General features: G+C 43.1%; 1 protein-coding gene across 5 annotated transcripts in view; it reads left to right on the top strand.

Annotated features, from left to right (window-relative positions):
* LRRC49 (leucine rich repeat containing 49) overlaps window positions 1–15,334 on the top strand; it is a 97,869-nt gene extending 82,535 nt beyond the window's left edge. For all 5 annotated transcript variants that reach the window (XM_072951122.1, XM_072951124.1, XM_072951121.1 and 2 more), the window contains 2 exons: window positions 6,228–6,381; window positions 14,696–15,334. In XM_072951122.1, coding sequence (XP_072807223.1) covers window positions 6,228–6,381; window positions 14,696–14,899 — 358 coding nt within the window. In that variant the 3' untranslated portion in view covers window positions 14,900–15,334. The remainder of the gene's footprint in view (window positions 1–6,227; window positions 6,382–14,695) is intronic.
* Window positions 15,335–18,930: the final 3,596 nt, after the last annotated feature.

Genomic DNA, 18,930 nt, shown 5'->3' with positions numbered 1-18,930 from the left:
AGAATGATACCTCTGAACCGGTCCTCCAAGGGAACTGCTGCCTTTGCTTTAGTCTGGGCAGCTAGGTGATCCGGAGACAAGTCCCTAGAAGTCAAGTACAAGTGCCTTTAAACTTAAAAAGTTGTTTGATTTCAAAGTTATAGACATGAAAATTTTTAAAGAACAAGATAACTTTGGGAAAAGACAAAACGTCTGAAGCTGCACAGCATCAGAAGCAGAGTTCTCACGGGCTGTTCCTGGCGGCGCTGGTGCAACTCAGCTTTTTTCACAACAGTCTAGTAATAGCTAGCAAATGTTACATGTACGTGCCCTCTGACTTAGTACTTTCAATTTTTGGAATAGTCTACAGATAATGGTAGTTACAAAATATATGAGCACAAATACATGTGTCCAAGGATTTTCATGGCAGACAGTGCTTGTGATAGCAAAAATATGAAAACTCATTACATGTCCATTAATTAAGGACCAGTTACTTGCAGTTCTAAAAATGATTAGATATTAAAGTAGTCTTCAAGATGTCTTAGAAAGTAAGACTACAAGGTACAGAATAATTGTGCAGTGTGCTGCAATTTGTAAGAAAGAGGGCATATATTTCAGAGATTTCCTTGTGTAATTTAAAAATGTTTAATTTTTGAAAACTCATTGTCTCTAGAACTGAGAACACCAGGGTCCCAGAGCGTGTAGAAGTTTGCTTTTTACTGTATGTCTGTATGCACTGTTTTAGTTATCTTTTTGGTTTTTGTTCTGTTTGTGTGTGTGTGTGTGTGTGTTCTTTTTGTTACAGTTATTGTATTCCTTTTTTTAAAAAAGATTTTAAAAATACTGTTAACTTTTTAGGGTTGAAGAATAAAATAAAACCAAAGTCATAAGTCACTGTAAATGAATTTGACAACAAGAACTCTGTCTGTCAGAACCTGTGGGATGTGGCTAGAACTAGACAGAGAGGAAATTATATCTTTACTATACTTAATAGAAAACAAGAAAGATTAGAAATTGATGAGTGAGGTTTTTAATTCAGGAAGCTAGAAAATCACCATAGTAAAATAAAGTGGAGGAAAGAAATTCATAAATGTAACAGCAACTTATAAAGAAATAAGAAATTGAAAAAAGAGTAGTTGACCAGAGAAAGCAAAACCTGACTCTTTATGAAGATCGTTTTCGAAGGGAGCCTATGAGCCCAGCTATTAAACTTCAAAAAAAAAAATGAATTAGACTATACAGAAAGCCCAGATATTACCTCAATATGCGAAAATAATTACAATTTATTCCTTACAATAATGAAACTATTGGATGTAGTATTAGAGAAAAGTATCCCATTTATAGGGGCAATAAAACTGTAAACCACCAGGAAATCCACCTGACAGAAAGTAACTGTGAAGTAATGAAATTGAGGGTGAAAAAGGAACCTAAAATGTGGAGAGATGCATATTCTTAATGAATTTCAAGACTTACTATTGTAAAGATGCAAATTTATTCAAATTAAGTCACAATTTTACTGAATTCCCAATCAAACATCCCAGTGTGATTTCTCAGTAAACTAAACAAGATGAATTTGTATTTTAGGAAGGTATTCATCATTCCAAGTTTTAAAAAATATTCTACTGTACTTTTTAATACTTCTGGAAGGTCTGACACATTTAGCTCACAAAAATTTAACAGTTTTATATGATAAAAGACATCTTAAAATCAAAAGATATGAGCAGACAGAGAGAATATGTTTGCAACATATTTAACAATCCTACACATTTAGTAAGAAAAAGACAGTTGACATGATAGGAAGAAAAGGCAAAGCTTATAAACAGAGAATTCACTAGAAGAAATACAAATGGCCAAATAACAGAAGATCAAACTCACTTGTAATCAGAGAAATAAAGTTAAACTAAAATAATTAGATGTCACTTTTGCCAGTGAGATTGACTTAAAATGTATAAACCAATAATGTCAAGGGTTTTATACTATTCAGGGAAATTCATTCTGCACTGTTGGTGGAGTATAGCTTGATGCAGACTTTTTGGACAAGATGGTTTGGCAATATTCTGAGCACAGAAGATCTAGTGGTAGGAATATATCCTACTGTAACGCACTCATATGGGCACAAGAGACTTATGTACAAAGCTGCCATTGCTTTATTGTTTATAGTAGCCCAACTTTGGAAAGTAACTAAACGCATCTTCTCTCTGGAGGAAGTTACTCTCATCCTATCTCAGATAATCCCCCTGCATAATTTTTAAGGACAATGACCAGCGCACAATGAAAAAAAAAAATTAATAGCCAAGCACACAAAGAAATAAGGCACCATGTGTAAAAACTAGCAGAAAAAAGTAGGCCACAGAAACAGACCCACAGATACTTTAGATTTGGCATTTTAATTCATAGATTATAAACTGATTCTGCCTAGTATATTACACAGTATAAAAGATAAGATCAAAAATAATCTGGAGAAAATAGGAAAATTTAAAAAAGTGATCTAGCAGATTTGAAAGGAAACCAAAGGAATTTCTATAAATGAAAAATACAATAAGCTAAATTAAAACTTAATTAAGTGAGAGATTTAACAGTTAATTAGATACAGTTGAAGAGAGAATCAGTAAACCGGGAAATGGGCTAGAGGAGATTTTGTAGAATGCCGCACAAAGAGAAAAGAACAACATATAAAATGGTTAAGAAATTTGAAGGTGGAACGACTTTGAAGATTTAACATATGTTTGGCATTTGAAAAAGACACAGTAGAGAGCATGGAGCAGAGATAATAGCAAAGAACTTTTCAGAACTGATGAAATGCACTAATCTGCACATTAAATAAACTCAACCACGCCAAATCTGTTCAATTAGAAGAAGCCTACACCTCGTCACAGCAGTGAAGCTGCAGAGCACCAGTTGTAAAGTGACACTGTTTCCAGCAACCGGGAAACAAGAAGTCGTCTTCAAAGGTGTGCGTGAACGCTGACTTCACAGCAGCAGCCGCAAAGCCCGAGGACAGGGCGATGAGAGTGTTCCGGGTCCTGAAGGAAGTTACTTGCCACGTTGGAATTCTATACACAGCAAAAAGTATTTTAAGAATGAGGTGAAATAAAGACATTTTAAAACAAAATAATAAAAAAAAAACTAAGAAATTTCCTGTCAATTTTTTTTCACTAAAACGATAAAGCCTGTAATTAAGGCAGAAACTGATGCCAGACCGACTTTCCGAGGTGCACGATGAGCTGAAGAGCAGGAAGGCGCTGCATTTGTGGGTGAAGCGAAGTGAATACCGACTGTATACAACAACAGTAATGATGTGCTGTGGGGTTTGAAAATGCAGAACTAAAATATGCTACAACAGCAGTAGATATAGTTCTCCGTGTCCTTGTGTTATCCAGGATGAAGATATAATCATTAAGTTTACATATTAGTAAATTAAAGCTACATATTGTGATTTCTTTGGTAACCAAAAAATAAAACAATATATAGCTTCTGAACTGGTAAGGGTAGGGCAGGGGTGAGGAATGGGGAGAAGGACAAAAAGAAAAAGAAACAGAACATTTGGGTCAGATAGAAAGAAAAGAAAATGTTAGATTTAACCTGATTACTAGCATATCAGCAGTTACACTTGCACCAAAACTCGGTGGCTTGAAACAAGAAGCGCTTGGCCCGCTGAGTCTACAGGTCAGCTCGGCGGCTCTGCCCCCCGCAGCTGGGTCCTCGTGCGTCTGCAGTCACCGGGGAGCTGGGTAGGCGGCTCTGCAGCCTCCTCACTTTTAGGGGGGTTGAGAGGTTGGTTGTAAGCTGGGCTACGAAGACTTCAGTTAGGACCACTCATCTCTGCTCCACGTGGTCTCCTATACCAGACGTCTTCCTGGGCGTGTTGCCAAGGCAGAGGCGGGGCTTGAAAAGAGAGCAGGAACATGCAGGTCCTCTTAAGACCCAGGCTAAGAGCCGGAACACCGCCATTTCCCACACTCCACTCGTCACAGCAAGTCACAAGGCAAGACTGCAGGGGCTCAGAGGCAGATGTACCTACCTGTGAAATCACATGGTAAAGGGCATGGGTTCAGGGGAGCCATTATGACCATCAGTGTAATAAATTTGCCTCAGTGCTAAAATGCAAATGTACTAATTGTTCTGGTTGAAAGCCAAAGATTGTCATACTAAATCTTAAAAAAAAAAAGAAGTTCAATTATATGTTGTCTAAAAGAGACACATCTGAAACATACGGTTACATAAAATTTGAAAGTGAAAAAGTGGGAAAAGATAAACAATATCAATAACCAAGATAAAAACAGAGCAGCCATTGAGGGCTAAACAGACCGCGGCTGAAAGCAGTGCGAGGAGCAGGAAGGAGTATTGCAAAGTGATACTAGGTCTGCTCGCCAGAAATAAAGCGTAAATTTGCAGATTTAATTTGTATGCACCTGTAAGCTTAGCCTTAAAACTTATAAACCAAAAAATGACGCTGCTCGTATACCTCTGAGTAATTAATAGAAAAAGGATGTAAAATACTTGAACAACGTGATTAACAAATTTGACTTAGACATTCAGAGAACACTGCCTCCAACAACTGCACAACGTAAGGCTTTTCAGGAAGACAAGGGATATTTATAATAATTGGCCAGATACTATCGAGAAAGCAAATGTCAGAGGATTTACATGAACCATGTTCTCTGTTCACAATGCAGTTAAGCTTTAACTCAATTACAAATGTTAACCAGGAAATCCCCATATATTTGGAAATTAAGAAACACGTTTCTAAATTACCCAGAGGTTAAAGACAGTTTTACAATGGAAATTTGAAACTACCTTGAACCGAAATATAATAAAAATACCATATTTCAAAACTTGTAGGATCAAGTTACAATGGTGCAAAATGGAGATATTTAAACCTATCTCAGTGGGTACATTACTACAGATAAAGGCTGAAAGTGAATGAGCTAAACATTTATCTAAGGAGGTTGGAAAAACAACAGCAAAATAATCCCGAAAAAAGTTAAAGAAAAGAAATAATGACATTAAAAGCATAATTAATTGAAAAATTGATTATTTGAAAAGACAAGAGTTATGGAAAATTTGTATATTGCTTTTGCAATTAAAAACCAATAAAATAAGTGCAGATAAATATATTATGCATTTTTTTCTGAATGATAGGAAATTACGCTACCTAAATATCCAGTAAACGGGCTAATGAGTTAAATTAATCTACATCACAATTGAATTGTATTTTATTTATTAAAATATTAATTTTCATGATATATAAAATGCTTATATAGCATTAAGTGAAAACAGCACACAAAATTGAATGTTTAATATGATCTTAACTTTTTACAGAAATTCATAGAAAAAGTCTGCAAAGAAATATGTCTAATGTGAACAATGTTACTGATTTCTGTAGATTTATAAGCTATAGATTTATAGGTGATTTTATTCTATTTCTTTATACTTTTCAAAATGTGTCCTGCTTATTATTTCTAAAATGGTTATGTTAACACTCCTCACCTGGAGAAAGGAAGACATTTGGAAAAAGATACATTCCTTTTCTGCTCCCAGTCTTCAATTCCCAGATTTGCAGTAAAGCAGTGGTGTCCCTTCCCCCAGAGACTCCCTGGGTGGTGGGAACCAGAAAGCAGGGTGAGTCACAGTCCTCTGCAGTTCTGCGCCTGGGTCTGCAGGTACCCAGGGAGCGCGGCTTGTGCTCTTCACAGTCAAACGAGGCTTCCTGTTCCATTATTTACCGCCCGCTAGGATCCTGCCCTCATGTGCTAACAGTTGTAGGTTTGGGGGTTTTCTTTTGTTTCTACCTAAGCTTAAACCAGTGCTGCATTTCATTTTCTAGTTATTGGTAATACTGCTGAGCCACATAATGGAATTATGAACTATTTGTGTGATTTGTCAGATGTGTAACTAACATGTGATTTATGGGATATAAAGACTTTGAAAGTTTGGTCTGCTGCGTGTTTAATTGGGCCATTTTGCACTCTGTGATCGTGTAAGTTTTGTATTGGTTGAGATAGCTTTTTCACTTTAGAAATGCTTGAGCCATGTTTATGTTGATGATTGGTACTTACGAAACAAAAAGAACTTGAGCTGTGTAGTTTGACCGGTAGAAAGGGTGGGGTGGTGAACTGATTTCAAACAAATAAACTCTTAAAACAGACATTCAGAAAAGCCTGCGCTATCCTCTAAAGTCAACAAAAATAGACATATTTTCATAAATTGGATAAGGAACTCTAAATCCGTTTACTGTCTTTCTGCAGAAAGAAGCAATTCCGGTGTCTTCTGGAAACCAAAGGAAAAAAACCTGGTACTGTCAGTGAAGAAAATGATGACAGCAAGAGACCTGCAGGAGAAAATACAAACCGGGCCGCGCTGCACTACACCGCGCGGGACCTCTACCATGAAAAGCTGGAGGTGAGCGGCCGCTGTCGGGGAGCCCCGCACCTGGGTGTGTCCCAGAGGGCTTGGGCCCCGGCAGTTGTGTGCTTCTCCCTTAACCAGTTAAGATAGCGTACTTTTTTGTTCTGGAATGTTCGCCAGCCTTATACATAAAGCTGGGGACGGCAGGCACCAAGGCGTTAGAAGAAGTAGAGCCCATGGTTTCATACATGAAGGCAGAAGAAAGATGCTCCAGAGAAAGGGCACTGAAAGCCTAGAGCAAGGGAGGACCGAGGGCCCCGAGCGTCCCGAGCGCAGGGCCCCGGCGCAGGCTGGCTCGGAGCGCGCCTCTAGCCTCCCCCGGCGGGCGGCGGGCCCTCCGTGCCCATCCTCTTTGCCCAGGTCCTAGGGCTCTGCTCACCGTGCCCGTCTCCTCCACCGCTGACTTCTGTGTTCTTAGCACATCGTGTTCACCTGCTCCCACTACAGCTATTTAGACAGAAAGGCTGGAACCAGTGATTTCTTTCTCCACGTGCGTAGAGGTTTCTTGAGGGAGTGCTAGGTCGGGTGCCCAGGAGCCCCGGAGGACGAAGCCAGGCAGTGCCTCCTCCACGGAAGTCAGGGAGAGCCGGAGACGCAAGTCGTCCAAACAGCAATAGAGTGTGAAGATTCTACAGGAGATTCTGAAAGACTGAAGGGGCTGTGTGTTTATGTCTGTGTGTGTGTCTCTGTGTGTGTGTGTGTGTGTGTGTGTGTGTGTGTCGAAATGGCCAAACATTTTTCAAATGTTTTGTAACAGCTGTGAGATCCTTTATTCACACCATACTGCAGCTGCACGCTCAGCACATCAAAAGAAAGCAAACAGCAGAGCGGCTGCTGCTGGGGGAGAAGGGGATTCAGAACTTCCCTCTGTTGGACCTTCTGTCCTGTTGCTTTCCACCTACCTCACCCCCAATCCTGGAGCATCTCTTTGGAACCCATAGGGCTCTTAAGGATTACAGCTCGAAAAGCACTTGAGAATTCAATGCAGCAGTATTTTTATAGCATTCTGGAAGATGTTCAGATTCTGCTTTAAATTTGTCTAGTGTAAAAAAGGTTACTGCTTCATGAGGTAGCTGTGTATCACTGAACAACTCCAGCAGTGAAGAGATTCTTGCCCATATTAAGCTGAAATCTGCCTCCTAATAACTTTCAATTAGCGAGCCTAGTGTTGCCTTATTTAGAAAAGAGAACAAGTGTCTTTTTTGTGAAGACTCTTCAAATCCTTGAAGTCAATTCCTTGAAGTCCCCTCTGCAGTCGTACTTGTGTTGAGCCCCTACCGCATAGTGCATGGGCTGTGAGAAGGCGCTGTCCTGTCCCCGTGGAGCGCCTTCCAGCGGAGGAGACAGGCATATACAGGGACAATTGTAAATCACAGTGTCAACACAGCAGGGGAGGGGCAGCTCATCCAGGTCAGGTGAGGCTTTCTAGAGAAGAGCTTCCTGGAATCTTAAAGGATAAAATGTAGCCACATGACAAAGGAAAAGGGGCAGATTCACCTCACAGAGGTTGGGGTAGATGGTGTTAAAAGATGAGACTGGAAAGGTAGGAAGAGGGCTGTGCGAAAGGGACTGGACTCGGTCCTTTGGCCGGTCGGGCTTCCTGGTGCCGCCAGGAGAGGAACATGAAAGCCAGGCTGGCAAGGCGGTGAGTCCTTGTCTTCCTGATGGCAGTTGGCTCTAGGAGTCAGCAATTAATGCTGATTTTAATAAAAGACATTTAGAAAAATACCAAAGAGCTGCTTGCAAAACAGGACCAGTTTCATAGAGAAACCTACCAACTCTTTAAGGAACAGAAAATTACGGTGATTTTTTTTGTTTGTTCAAGAGTATTGGAAAAAAAGGAAGACGTTTTCATTTGTTTTAAGTCAGACAGTGTAACATTGAATCCAGACCTTCCAGGATTGCACAGAAAAAGAAAAGCCAGATCAGATACCTAAGAATACTGATGATGTAAAAATCCTTCTAAAATGATACCAAGCAGAATGCAGCAGAACATTAAATGAATAATGAAATGTTACAGCCCAGTGTGGTGTATTCTGGGAATGTGAGAAAGAGTCAATATTAATAAATTAATAGCCCTAAGGTGAATATGTCTGATTATTTCTATAGACATTCAAAAGGCATCTCACGCAATTCAACACCCACCCCTAATTTTCTTTTAGCTCCACAGTAGAATTATAGAAATGGATAGTAAGCATCATGCTTAGTGGGGAGATATTAGCATCAATAGCAGGCGGAATTCTGACTAAGATGGCTTTGCTCCCACCCCCTGAGGTCCTCTGGGCATAATCCTAGTGACACTTCTTTGTGATTCCTTCCCCTAAGTGCAGGTAAAACCTGTGACTTGCTTCTAACCAATGGAATATGGCAAGGGTAAGGGATGTTTGCAGATATAACTAAAGTCTCTAACCAGTTGTCTTTGAATTAATGGAAAGGGGGATTATCTTGGGTGAGCCTGACCTAATAGGCAAGTCCTTTAAAAGAGGATTCAGGCTTTCCCTGAGATTCTCCTGCTGGTCTTGAAGAAGTAAGCCACCGTATTTTGACAGGGTCATATGGCAAGGAGCTTCCAGAAGCATCTGGGAGCTGAGAGCAGCCCCCTGCTGGCAGCCTGCAAGAAAATGGGGCTTCAGAATTGAATTCTGCCAGCAGCCACTTGAGTTCAGAAGAGGACCTCGAGTTTCAGGAAGGAACACAGCCTGGCCAGCACCATGACGGTAGCCTTGTGACATCCTGAGCACAGCACTCAGCAAAGCCTTGTCTGGGACTCTTAGCGCGTGGAAGCCGTGACGCAGTAGAAAGTAGTGTAAGCCACCGAGTTAGTGGCAGTTCTTTTGCCCGGCAGTCGAGCACTCATGCGTCACTGAAGCCAGCCTCAAGACAAGGGCGTCCGGTGTCGCTGTTACAATGTATCAGCACAGACAGTGAGCCTGGGCAAGAGAAGGAAATCCGTGGTGGCTGGAAAGAGAGGGAGTAAGCTTACTGTTTGCAGACAGTGTTGCTGGGTACCAGGACATCCCAACAGAATTAACTGAGAAACTGTCAAAGCTGTAAGGAAATTCAGTAATGGAACAGAAATCAGCAGTTTCCATTTGAGTAAATAACAACCAGGAAGAAAACATAATGGACAGAAGACCCAGCTCACAGCAGCAACACAAAAAGGTAAAATACCTAGCAGTGAGTTGATTAATAAGTGTACAAGATCTATACGAAGTATACTTTGAAACACTGGCGAATCACACGGGAGATTTATACAGATGGAAAAACCTACTATGCTTTGGATAAGAAGGACCTAATTCAAAATGTCAGTTTTCCTTAATTAATTTAAAAATCTAGTATGATCCCAATAAGAATATCAAAAACTTTTTATTGAATTTGACCCTATAGGACATGTGGAAAAATACACATAAATAGCCCCGAGAACTCTGAAACAGAAAATCAACGGGAAGACTGACACCACCGGTCCCACAGGACAGAACGGAAAACTCAGATACGCACCCGAATACGAAAGAGAGTTTGTCCTACGATAGAGAATAATCTCTCCCAAGCCAGGTGGACTACAGAAATAGTGGCTTGGGAATGTGAGGGAGTGGAGAAAAAAAGCTGGGTTGAGACGTTTTCCCTTACATCAGCATAAATTCCAAATGAGTCAGAGAGATTAAAACTTATAATGAAAGCATAAAAATTCTATAAGAATCCATTGATAATTGATGTGTGACTCTGGGATGAGAAAGACCTTCAGGGGGATAAAATAAGCCGTGACGAAAAACAAACTGAAAAAATAGTTTGCAATTAACTCTCTAAATTACCGAGAGATTTTAGAAATCAGTAAGAAAAGGGACCAACGATGCAATGTAAGTTGTGTTACCTGTTCAAAAATGAATTTAAAACAATTTGCCATTTACCATAAGAAGAAGCACTTTAGGAATGAATAATAAAATATCTATAAACCCTCTGCAGAGAAAATTGTTAAATTTGATTGAAAGACACTGAAGGAGAACTAAATAGATAGTTCATGGATGGAAACTTTCTATGTGGTAAAGATGTCAGTCCTTCCTAAATCCATCAGTGTAAGACAGTTGTAATCAAAATCTGGGCAAGGTTATTTGTGGAACTTCATCAGTCGATCCCAAACTTGTCTGATAGAGCAAAGAATCCAAAATAACACAAGAGTGAACGTGGGGAGAACCTGCCTCACGAGCCATGGAACTTCATTGTAGCTGTCGTGATTAGGGCAGCGCAGGAAAAGACACGGGGACTGTGGGTAAAGAGGCAGAACTTCCCCGTGTACGTGGGGAAGCCACACAGACAGCAAGCACTGCACGCTGCGCACACAGCCTCCGAAACGCCGCTGAGGAAGCGGAGCATCGCATCAGACGTGCGCACCGAGCCCCTGCCTCCCGTCATACAATAGAATTAACTCCAGGGCGAACACACCCCAGCACGAAGAGCAAAGCTTTGAAGCTCGCATTTTAAAACAGATGAAAGTATGACCTTGATTGCATAGGCTCTGCTTTTCTAACACCCCAAGGGCACAAACTACAGGGGGAAAATTTGATAAATTTGGCAATCAAGGTCTTTTTTTTCCCACAAGGATAGTTCAGTGGAGTCATATAAGCCGTCTCAATTAAAGTGGTTTGAGCAGTAAATGAGCCATCAGGAAGTAAAGACAGTGAATGTGGGCTCCTGTGTGGGGAAACACCAAAGGGCAAAGAAACAATCTGAAGCAGTAAAACATTTTGGAAAGAATACGTGCCGTTCGGAGACGTGGATTTGAGCCCGGGACTCTCCACCTGCTTACTCAGACCTTGCCCTGGCCCCTTCGTCACCTTCTCTGGATTCACAATCCAGCATCCCCCACTTGAAAAACACTTAAATCACCGCAGCACAGAGTACTCGTTCTTTCTCCCCTGTGCGTCCTGCGTCGTTGAGGGAATTGGTGGAGGCGAGTTGCTCACAAAGCAGAGTGAGCAGACCCTTTCATGACACATATGACGTGTGTAATTACGCCTGTGGCATGTGTAACTCTGTTGCTTGGTAGCTGTCCATCCGTTTTCCTGACTCATTCTAAAAGATTTAAGACGAACGTAGAATCCAAGAGCTGAATGGGACTTTTTAAAGAATCTGATCCTGTTTTTAGGCAGGTGAGGAAAACTGGAACTCGGGGAGTTGCGGAGGGTCCCCTGGCGAGATCCCGGCTGAGCTGCCTCCAGATCTCAGCCCGCTGACCCCTGGCCTCGGACCCTTTCACGGTGCATCGAGCTGTTTCCTGCAGTCTTCTTGCCCACCCCAGCGCAAAGGGCTGTCCCTTCTTTGAACACTGATTGTATTTGCTGTCCGAACATCTTAACCGGCACTTGATTGCGGTGTCAGCTCTTTGAGTTAGCTTTCACACATGCAGGCCATCTCTCCAGGTGACCGCGGGCTCTCGAGGGCTGGGCTGCCGTTTTCTCTAGGTAAGATGGTGTCTGGTCCTGAGCAGGCCTCTCAGCCTCTGTTGACCGTAGCTTCCCACGTATAAAACGGAGACATGGGTTAAACCCCAGTACAAGTACCATTACAGTGAGAATTGCTCTGTAACAAGTCCACCTTTGACATCCTTCTTTTCCCTTTTCATGACAATAACATTTTAGTTCAATAAAATAATGTGAACAGTATTGTGTAGCATTTATCTCATCAGGATTGAACTTGTGAAATGCTTGCTTTATGACCTTCCACAGGGGTATTGTGGGCTAGAAACAATCAGCGTAGGAGAGCATTTGCGAATGGAAAAAGCATTATTCAGCGGGCAGCAACCCCGTGACGGGTCAGGGCAAGAGAAGTCTCTCTCGTTTAACAGGATCATTCTGGACATGCAGAGTGAGCTGTCCTGGCAGACACTGCACAGAGATGCAGAGGAACTGGCTTAGAGGAGAGAAGAAATGATGAAGTAAAGGTGCTTTCAGACACCTTTACTAAATGAAGGGTTATTACAGCAGATACAATTCTGCATCAACATGTTTTAAAGAAGTCGTGGAACAAACCACAGCAGGAAACTCTGAAGCACCAGAAAGCGCGCTATGCTGACGTTGGAACGTTTATTTTAATTTGTATTGTGTATAAGGTATTTAGCAACGTATTTTAAAATTCTGTAAATTTGAATTACCCTTTATTACTGTAAATGTTTCCAGTCCTGTTGCTGGAACTTTTTTTTTTTAATTCAAAATCATGTTTTAAGAAACTTAAAAATCTGTAGAAGAGCCCTTCTGCTCGTGTCAGTACGCTGCTCAGTGTAAAATGCTGCTGGTTCTCGTCGTGGATCTCTGGTGCTTCGCCCTCGTCCCTCTTGCTGTCGTCCTCGTGTCGCTGGGACTCCCTGGGTGTTAACCCGGAGCAGCTCGGTGCCGTTCTCATCGGCAGGCTGACTTAGCGCAGGTGGCCGAGTCCCGGGCTGCTGCGGAGCTGGAGGAGTCAGGTTCAGCAGAGGAGCAGCCAGCTGGAACCGTGTGTGATTTATTGCCCATCAAAGTCTGTACATATTTTTACGATAGTTATTCATGACCTGTTATTTTTAGCACACGGACTAAATCAAATCAGCATGTTGACCCCAGAATGGCGAGTGATTATTTGGAGAAATCTTATATATCATTAGAAGACTTCCCAGATGCGCCTCTGTTGGACGTTAGTGACAGCTGGGACTCGTCATTCACTTATATTTAGTCAGGAATCTCAAACATTTATTTTGTTGTTTTACAAATTGTGAAAATTTGGAAAAGGAAGAGAAATAGAAAAAAGGAGCAGAAAACACTCATGGCCTCCTTCGTAAAGACGAGCTTAATGACACTTCAGTTTATTTTCTACCAATAATTTTCTGTATATTTTTGTAACTTTTCAATGAAAATGTCGAACATACAGCGAAGTTGAGAGAACTTTACAGTGAGCGGCGTGGCTCACACCAGAGCCTGCTGCGGTACCGCACCGCGCGGCGCACCTGCCTCGCCACCCACCCGGGCAGTCACCCGCCCTCCAGCCCCCGGCAGTCCACCTGATTTTTTAAATTTACTTCAGCGTCATCGCAGACATTACCATGCTTCTCCCTAAATAATTCAGCGTGCAGATCATTAATTGCAGTTCAGTATTTCACGTAGTTTCTTATTTTGAGGTAAAATTTGTATACAATGAAATACAAGTCTCAGGGGTGCACTTGCTGAGTTTTGACACTTACAGACACCGATGTAGCCCAGCCTCTATCAAAATTTCATTTTGTATTTTTCTTTTTCCACTTAACACTGCAATGCAAGCATTTCCTTGTTATTACAGACCTTCATAGTATGATTTTAATGGCTGTATCTGTTGATACTTTAAATTTAACTCTTTATTTTTAAATTTGGTGTTTTGATTTGAGTTGGAGGTTTGAGTAGATCCTTTTCCAAGTGACATTTATTATTTATTTCCTACTTCATTGGTGTGAATTGGTTCCCCTGTAATTCTGATTATCTGATTAGTCCGTGGGTTTTTCCATGTGTATTATGGCACGTTCCATCGTCATGCCTGGATACTCTCTGAAAGTACCAACAGCCAAAATGAATGCTGAATTCTTGAGTTAAACAAAATGGCTTTTTTCCAGCCTCTAGGATACAACTGGGGCCCAGGGCCCCAGTAGCCTCAGGCCCGGAGCTTCATCTGCTGTGTTTTGAGCCCATGGTTCTCGTCGCAGACTGCCAGACCCAGAAATGATTGCGAGCACTGTTTCTTTGGAGGGACAAGTTCTGGGTCCCAGGCTTGTATATATTTCGTTTCCTCCTTGTATACTTTCCCCAGCTTTGTCCAGATGGTCCCAGCCACAGACGTCAGTGGCATGAACCACTACGGGCTTTGCTGAAGTTCAGAGTGAACTCAGACTATGGGTGTTTCTAGTATGTACGTGGATGTGAACTGACCTCATACTAGCTAGGATTGTCGGCATCAGTGCCCTGATACATTTACCACCAGAAGTCATGAATCTGTGTTCAGCTGACTGTCTGAGCTAAACTGTCTGAACTGAGACAGGAGAAGGTCTCTCAGTGGAGACAGTAGTTATGATCCAGTGATTCCAATAGGAAACACATCGTAACAGAGCTGCCCCATGGAGGGGGGCGTGCGCTGGGACCAGTGAGCTCCCAGTTGCTGTCTTTCCTCAGGCAGCCCTCCAGAGGGTCCAGGCAAGCGTTCCTGCTCTGAGGGGTGGGGGTCAGAGTAGAGTGTTTCAAGTTTCTCAAGTTCAGCTAATTGTCGCCTTGGTTTAGGGATTAATTATGATTCGGTGCAAAACTTTCTCTTTTTTTAACAGGAAATAAAGGAAAAAAAGAAATTCTGCAAGATGTACATCGAGGACCTTGTGAAGGAAGCCACAGAAATCAACATGAAAAATGAGGCTTTGCAGAAGCTTTGGCCGCAGATGTTCATAGAGCTCGTCAGGGACGCGGTCATAGAAGTCCGCAATAAGAGTTCCTACATGAAGCTTTGCCTGCGGCACATCACTGACCAGAAGTAGAAATGGCTTTTAGTTGCAGCTGATTTTAGCAGTTTTATGTTTCTGAAGGTTGAAATTATGTAGGTTAAACGTGTTAAAACAACCACACTGTTCAACAAAGACTAGCATCAGAGCGTCACTGCCTCCTGTCCTCGTAGTTAAGGGCCAGGAAGCAGAGGACAGAGACAGGGAGGACTGCTGCCCCACACCCGCTGAGCAGGCCGCCTCGGGAGCTAAGCAGCCCTTAGGGGCGGCCGGCCCTTGCTTGGCTGGCGCCCTGCGATAGCCCGCGGCACGCAGTGTCTGCTCATGGCTCAGCATGAGTTGCTTCCACCTACTTTCAGCTGATGATTTTTAGTTATTTGCCTTTTTATTTTATGTCATGATCTCAAAGCCAAAAATGTTTTTTTTTAATGAATGAAGAATAAACTTGCTAATAAATTAGCTTAAAAGAAAGCGTTTGCCTCCTTAATCCAGGCAGAATTGTCGTTTTTATTGCATGCTCCTCTTTAGCTGAGAAGGAGCCCTTCGCTTACACAGGGGGAGGCCCTGTTCTAGGCCTGCATCCTCAGGGCACCGCCGCGGGCCCTGGGGGTCACTGTGGGCAGAAGACAGGAGAGTGAATCAAAACTGGGGCAGGAAGCAAACGCTTTGTCCTTGGAGACCCGGAGGGAGTGGGCACGCCAGTACTTCTGCTTCTCTGAACGGCGTCTCGTCCTGACACCAGCACCCGGGGCGCGCTCGTCAGGCAGGCGCGGGCGCCTGTGCCTCACAGTTACCAGGGACTCGTGAGTGAAAGGTTCTTGTTCTTCTAACTGCATTTGAAGATCGAGCAGGTAAGCAAGCTGTAAGCAGGGGGCTCCTAGTTCATGCTGGGGAAGAGGGCGTTCGGAGCCTGTGACCATTGCTAGAGGTGACACAACTTCAGAAACCCCGCCTTACAGGTCAGCAGATCGGAGCTCCCCGACCTGCTCAGACTTCGCCTGGCAGCTCTGGCAGCAGGACCAGCAGCGAAGATGAGAACAGAAGTATCAGGACCACGAAGTCCTGCAGAAATGCCGGAAGGAAGTGAGGTAAGCTGCTTTTGCAGTTCCAAGAACGCCCTACGTCCTTAGAGCTCTTAGTCCCCCGCCCCCAGGAAGGACGTGCTCAAGTTTAGGAGATTAACGTAATGTTTCAGGACGTGGCCTCTCAAGACACACTGTCCTGGTTTGCGTCTTGGCACTTCGGCTCCCAGTTTAGCTTGTGACCCACCCGCACCTCAGTTTCCCCCTGAGAGTACCTCCCTCACAAGATTGTTGCGAGGGTCGAATGAGATCAGTGCATTTAAAGCACTCGGCATAGTGCCTGGAACGAAGCCACCACCAGCAAGTGAAGCTGTTCTTCATCTTCTAGAAACAGGTTGGACCGCAGAGTTGGTGCCCCAGGACAGGAGGAACTGTGTTTGGTGATGATCATCCGTCTCTCCAAGTGGAAACATGTGGACACCTCTCATCTGTCTGGCAGAAGGTGATCTCTCCCGGGGTTTCTGTCTTGCTTGGTATAGAAATGGAACCCCACCCTGAGGGTGACGCCGAGAGGGGAACGTTGGTGCGCCCCTAGGAGACGGGAGAGGCAAGAGCGTGTGCCTGCTCAGACCGGGGGAGCGGTTGCTCCCTCCAGGCCCCGCAGGTGAACGGCTGGCCATTTAACAAATGACCTGTCTCGCTTCCCGAACACTGCCCCTCCCCATGACCCTCCCACCCCGATGCTAAAGGACTTGACCTCACGTTCACGCGCGCTCTCGGCCCTCCCCAGTTCTCCTGGGTATAACGCACCAAGGGCAGCACTCACTGACGTGGCGCCAGGTCTGCAGGCACTGCTGGCTCTGCCCCGGCCTCGTGCTTCAGGTCTAGTTACAGGGTTTCTGTCTCGTTCCTGAAACCAAACCTTAACGCGTCAGCTCTCGCCACTTGTCTGCCAGCCCTTTGTACCTGAGCTCCCCCTTGTCTGCCCCCCCACCCCCATCCCAAACTGATTGATTTCTATTTCTTGAATCCTTATTTTGCATAGTTCCAAACTCCCACTGGCTGTGCTGTGCCCTCCCATCTAATTCTTGTCCCCAAGGGTGTTTCAGCCAATAAATAGTAGATAGGATCTGCATTCATACCACTGTTCATCTGAAGTCTGGCATCTGAATAAAATAATGAAAGAATGAAGAGAAAGGGAGGGAAGAAGGAAGGAAAGGACAAAAGAGCCAACGAAAGAAGAACCTGGCTAGTGAGCAAGGCAAAGCGCATAGTAGAGCACAGAGACTCCGCTCAGGAGGATGTTAAGTTAGATCTCGAAGAACAAAGATTAGTTTTCCTAACCTGCCTTTGTGGGTCAGCTGGAGATGGAATGGTTGCTGTTGCCAAGAGGTTCAGAGCCAGGTTTGAAACTTGATCACAGCAACTGTGGTTAACCAGCGTTGATGGAATATTTGTTATCTGTGACCCTGATTTTCTACTTAAGTTTATGTTTTCCTGGCTCATTTATGCGACTTTTGTTGCAAGCTACCTCCAATCCTTTGTGGAAAGAGGATAAGGAAAAATAAATGAGCTAAAGCATACCCAGTGTTCCAGAGAATAAACTACTCCTCTGTTTGGGGGGCAATGGAACACTTTACAGTTTCTCTTCAGGAGACAGTGAAACTGTGAATTCCTTACCCCAGCCTCTAAGCTTTAGTTGTCAGAGAGTTGACTTTTTTCTTCTCTGTTTATCTTGAAATATTTCAACGTGCAGAAATGCGTGTAGAGTAGTATCTCAAATAAATACCCTGCATGCACCACTAAGCATAACAGATATCAATATTTTTCCACATTTGCTTCAGATTTTAAGAATAAAACATGGCAAGCAGAATGGAGCCTCGGCGGCCCTGCTTCCCTGGAGGTAACCCCGTCCTGAATTTGACGCGTAGCCTTCGTTCACGTTTCAGAACGTTCCTATTTATGCGCACACGCAGAGGGAGTTCACTGAGTCAGGCTTTTGTATTTTCAAATTTTATATAAATAGTGTCATGCAGGATGTATTTCTCTGCGTATTTTTTCCACTCAGTATTCTGTTTCTGAGTAGTCGTACCCAGAAGCATGACTGATGGGAATAACCACTTTCTTTGCACTGCTGTGTGACGTTTGGCTGCACGGCCAGTGCACGGTTTATACATCCCTCTTCCTGTCGGTGGGCACTGAGTGAATTCTAGTTTATAACTGTTATACACAATGCTGCTTTTAATATACTTGTTCCTATGTGAGTTTGGGGGTACACAGTTAGCAGAGTTTCTGGGTCATAGGCACACGTCCAGTAGTATTAAATATTGTCAAATTATTTTCTGAAGCCATTATATCGGTTGATACTCCCACAAGCAGAGAATACAAGTTCCAGTTGCCCCACATACTCAATGACAATTAGATGTTCATTTCTGCAGTCTGATGTGCTCATGTGAAGTGTGTGTTTTTGAGGGTAGGTTTTGTGCAGAGAAGAGACTGTTCAGGAGCTTGTTTTTAAAAAGATGAAATTTAAATGCAGTGAAATGCACTTACAAAAGGTGATTAATTTTAAAAATATCATCAACATCCCGCTTAAGATATAAAATATTCTAACACTTGAGAAGAGCTCTTCTAGTCAGCCCGTGCCCTCCCCTGTGAGCACCTGCTTTTGTAATGTCTTTGACCATTGATTACTCTTGTCTTCTCTGGAACTTCCTGCACGTCGAACAACACAGCGTGTGCCCTTGTGACAGCCTTCTTCTACCCAATGTATGTTTTTGGGAATCACTCGTACTGTTTCCTGTGTCAGTAACTGATCATTTTTCACGCCACAGTGTGAAGATACCACACTTTGTTTATCCATTCTGTTGGGTTGTTTCTAACTTTGGGGCTACTCTGAATAAAGACATTTTATATAAGTTTTTTGTGCAGTAGAACTGATGGGTCATAGAGTAGTTTTAAGTTTGACTTTATAAGGAACTGCCATGCATTTTCTCAGAGTGTCTGTGTAATTTTACACTCCCTCCAGCCACGCACAGAGCGTCC

Source organism: Vicugna pacos, chromosome 27 (assembly GCF_048564905.1).
Source record: "Vicugna pacos chromosome 27, VicPac4, whole genome shotgun sequence".
Lineage (NCBI taxonomy): Eukaryota > Metazoa > Chordata > Mammalia > Artiodactyla > Camelidae > Vicugna > Vicugna pacos.
This window is presented reverse-complemented; position numbering and strand designations above follow the sequence as displayed.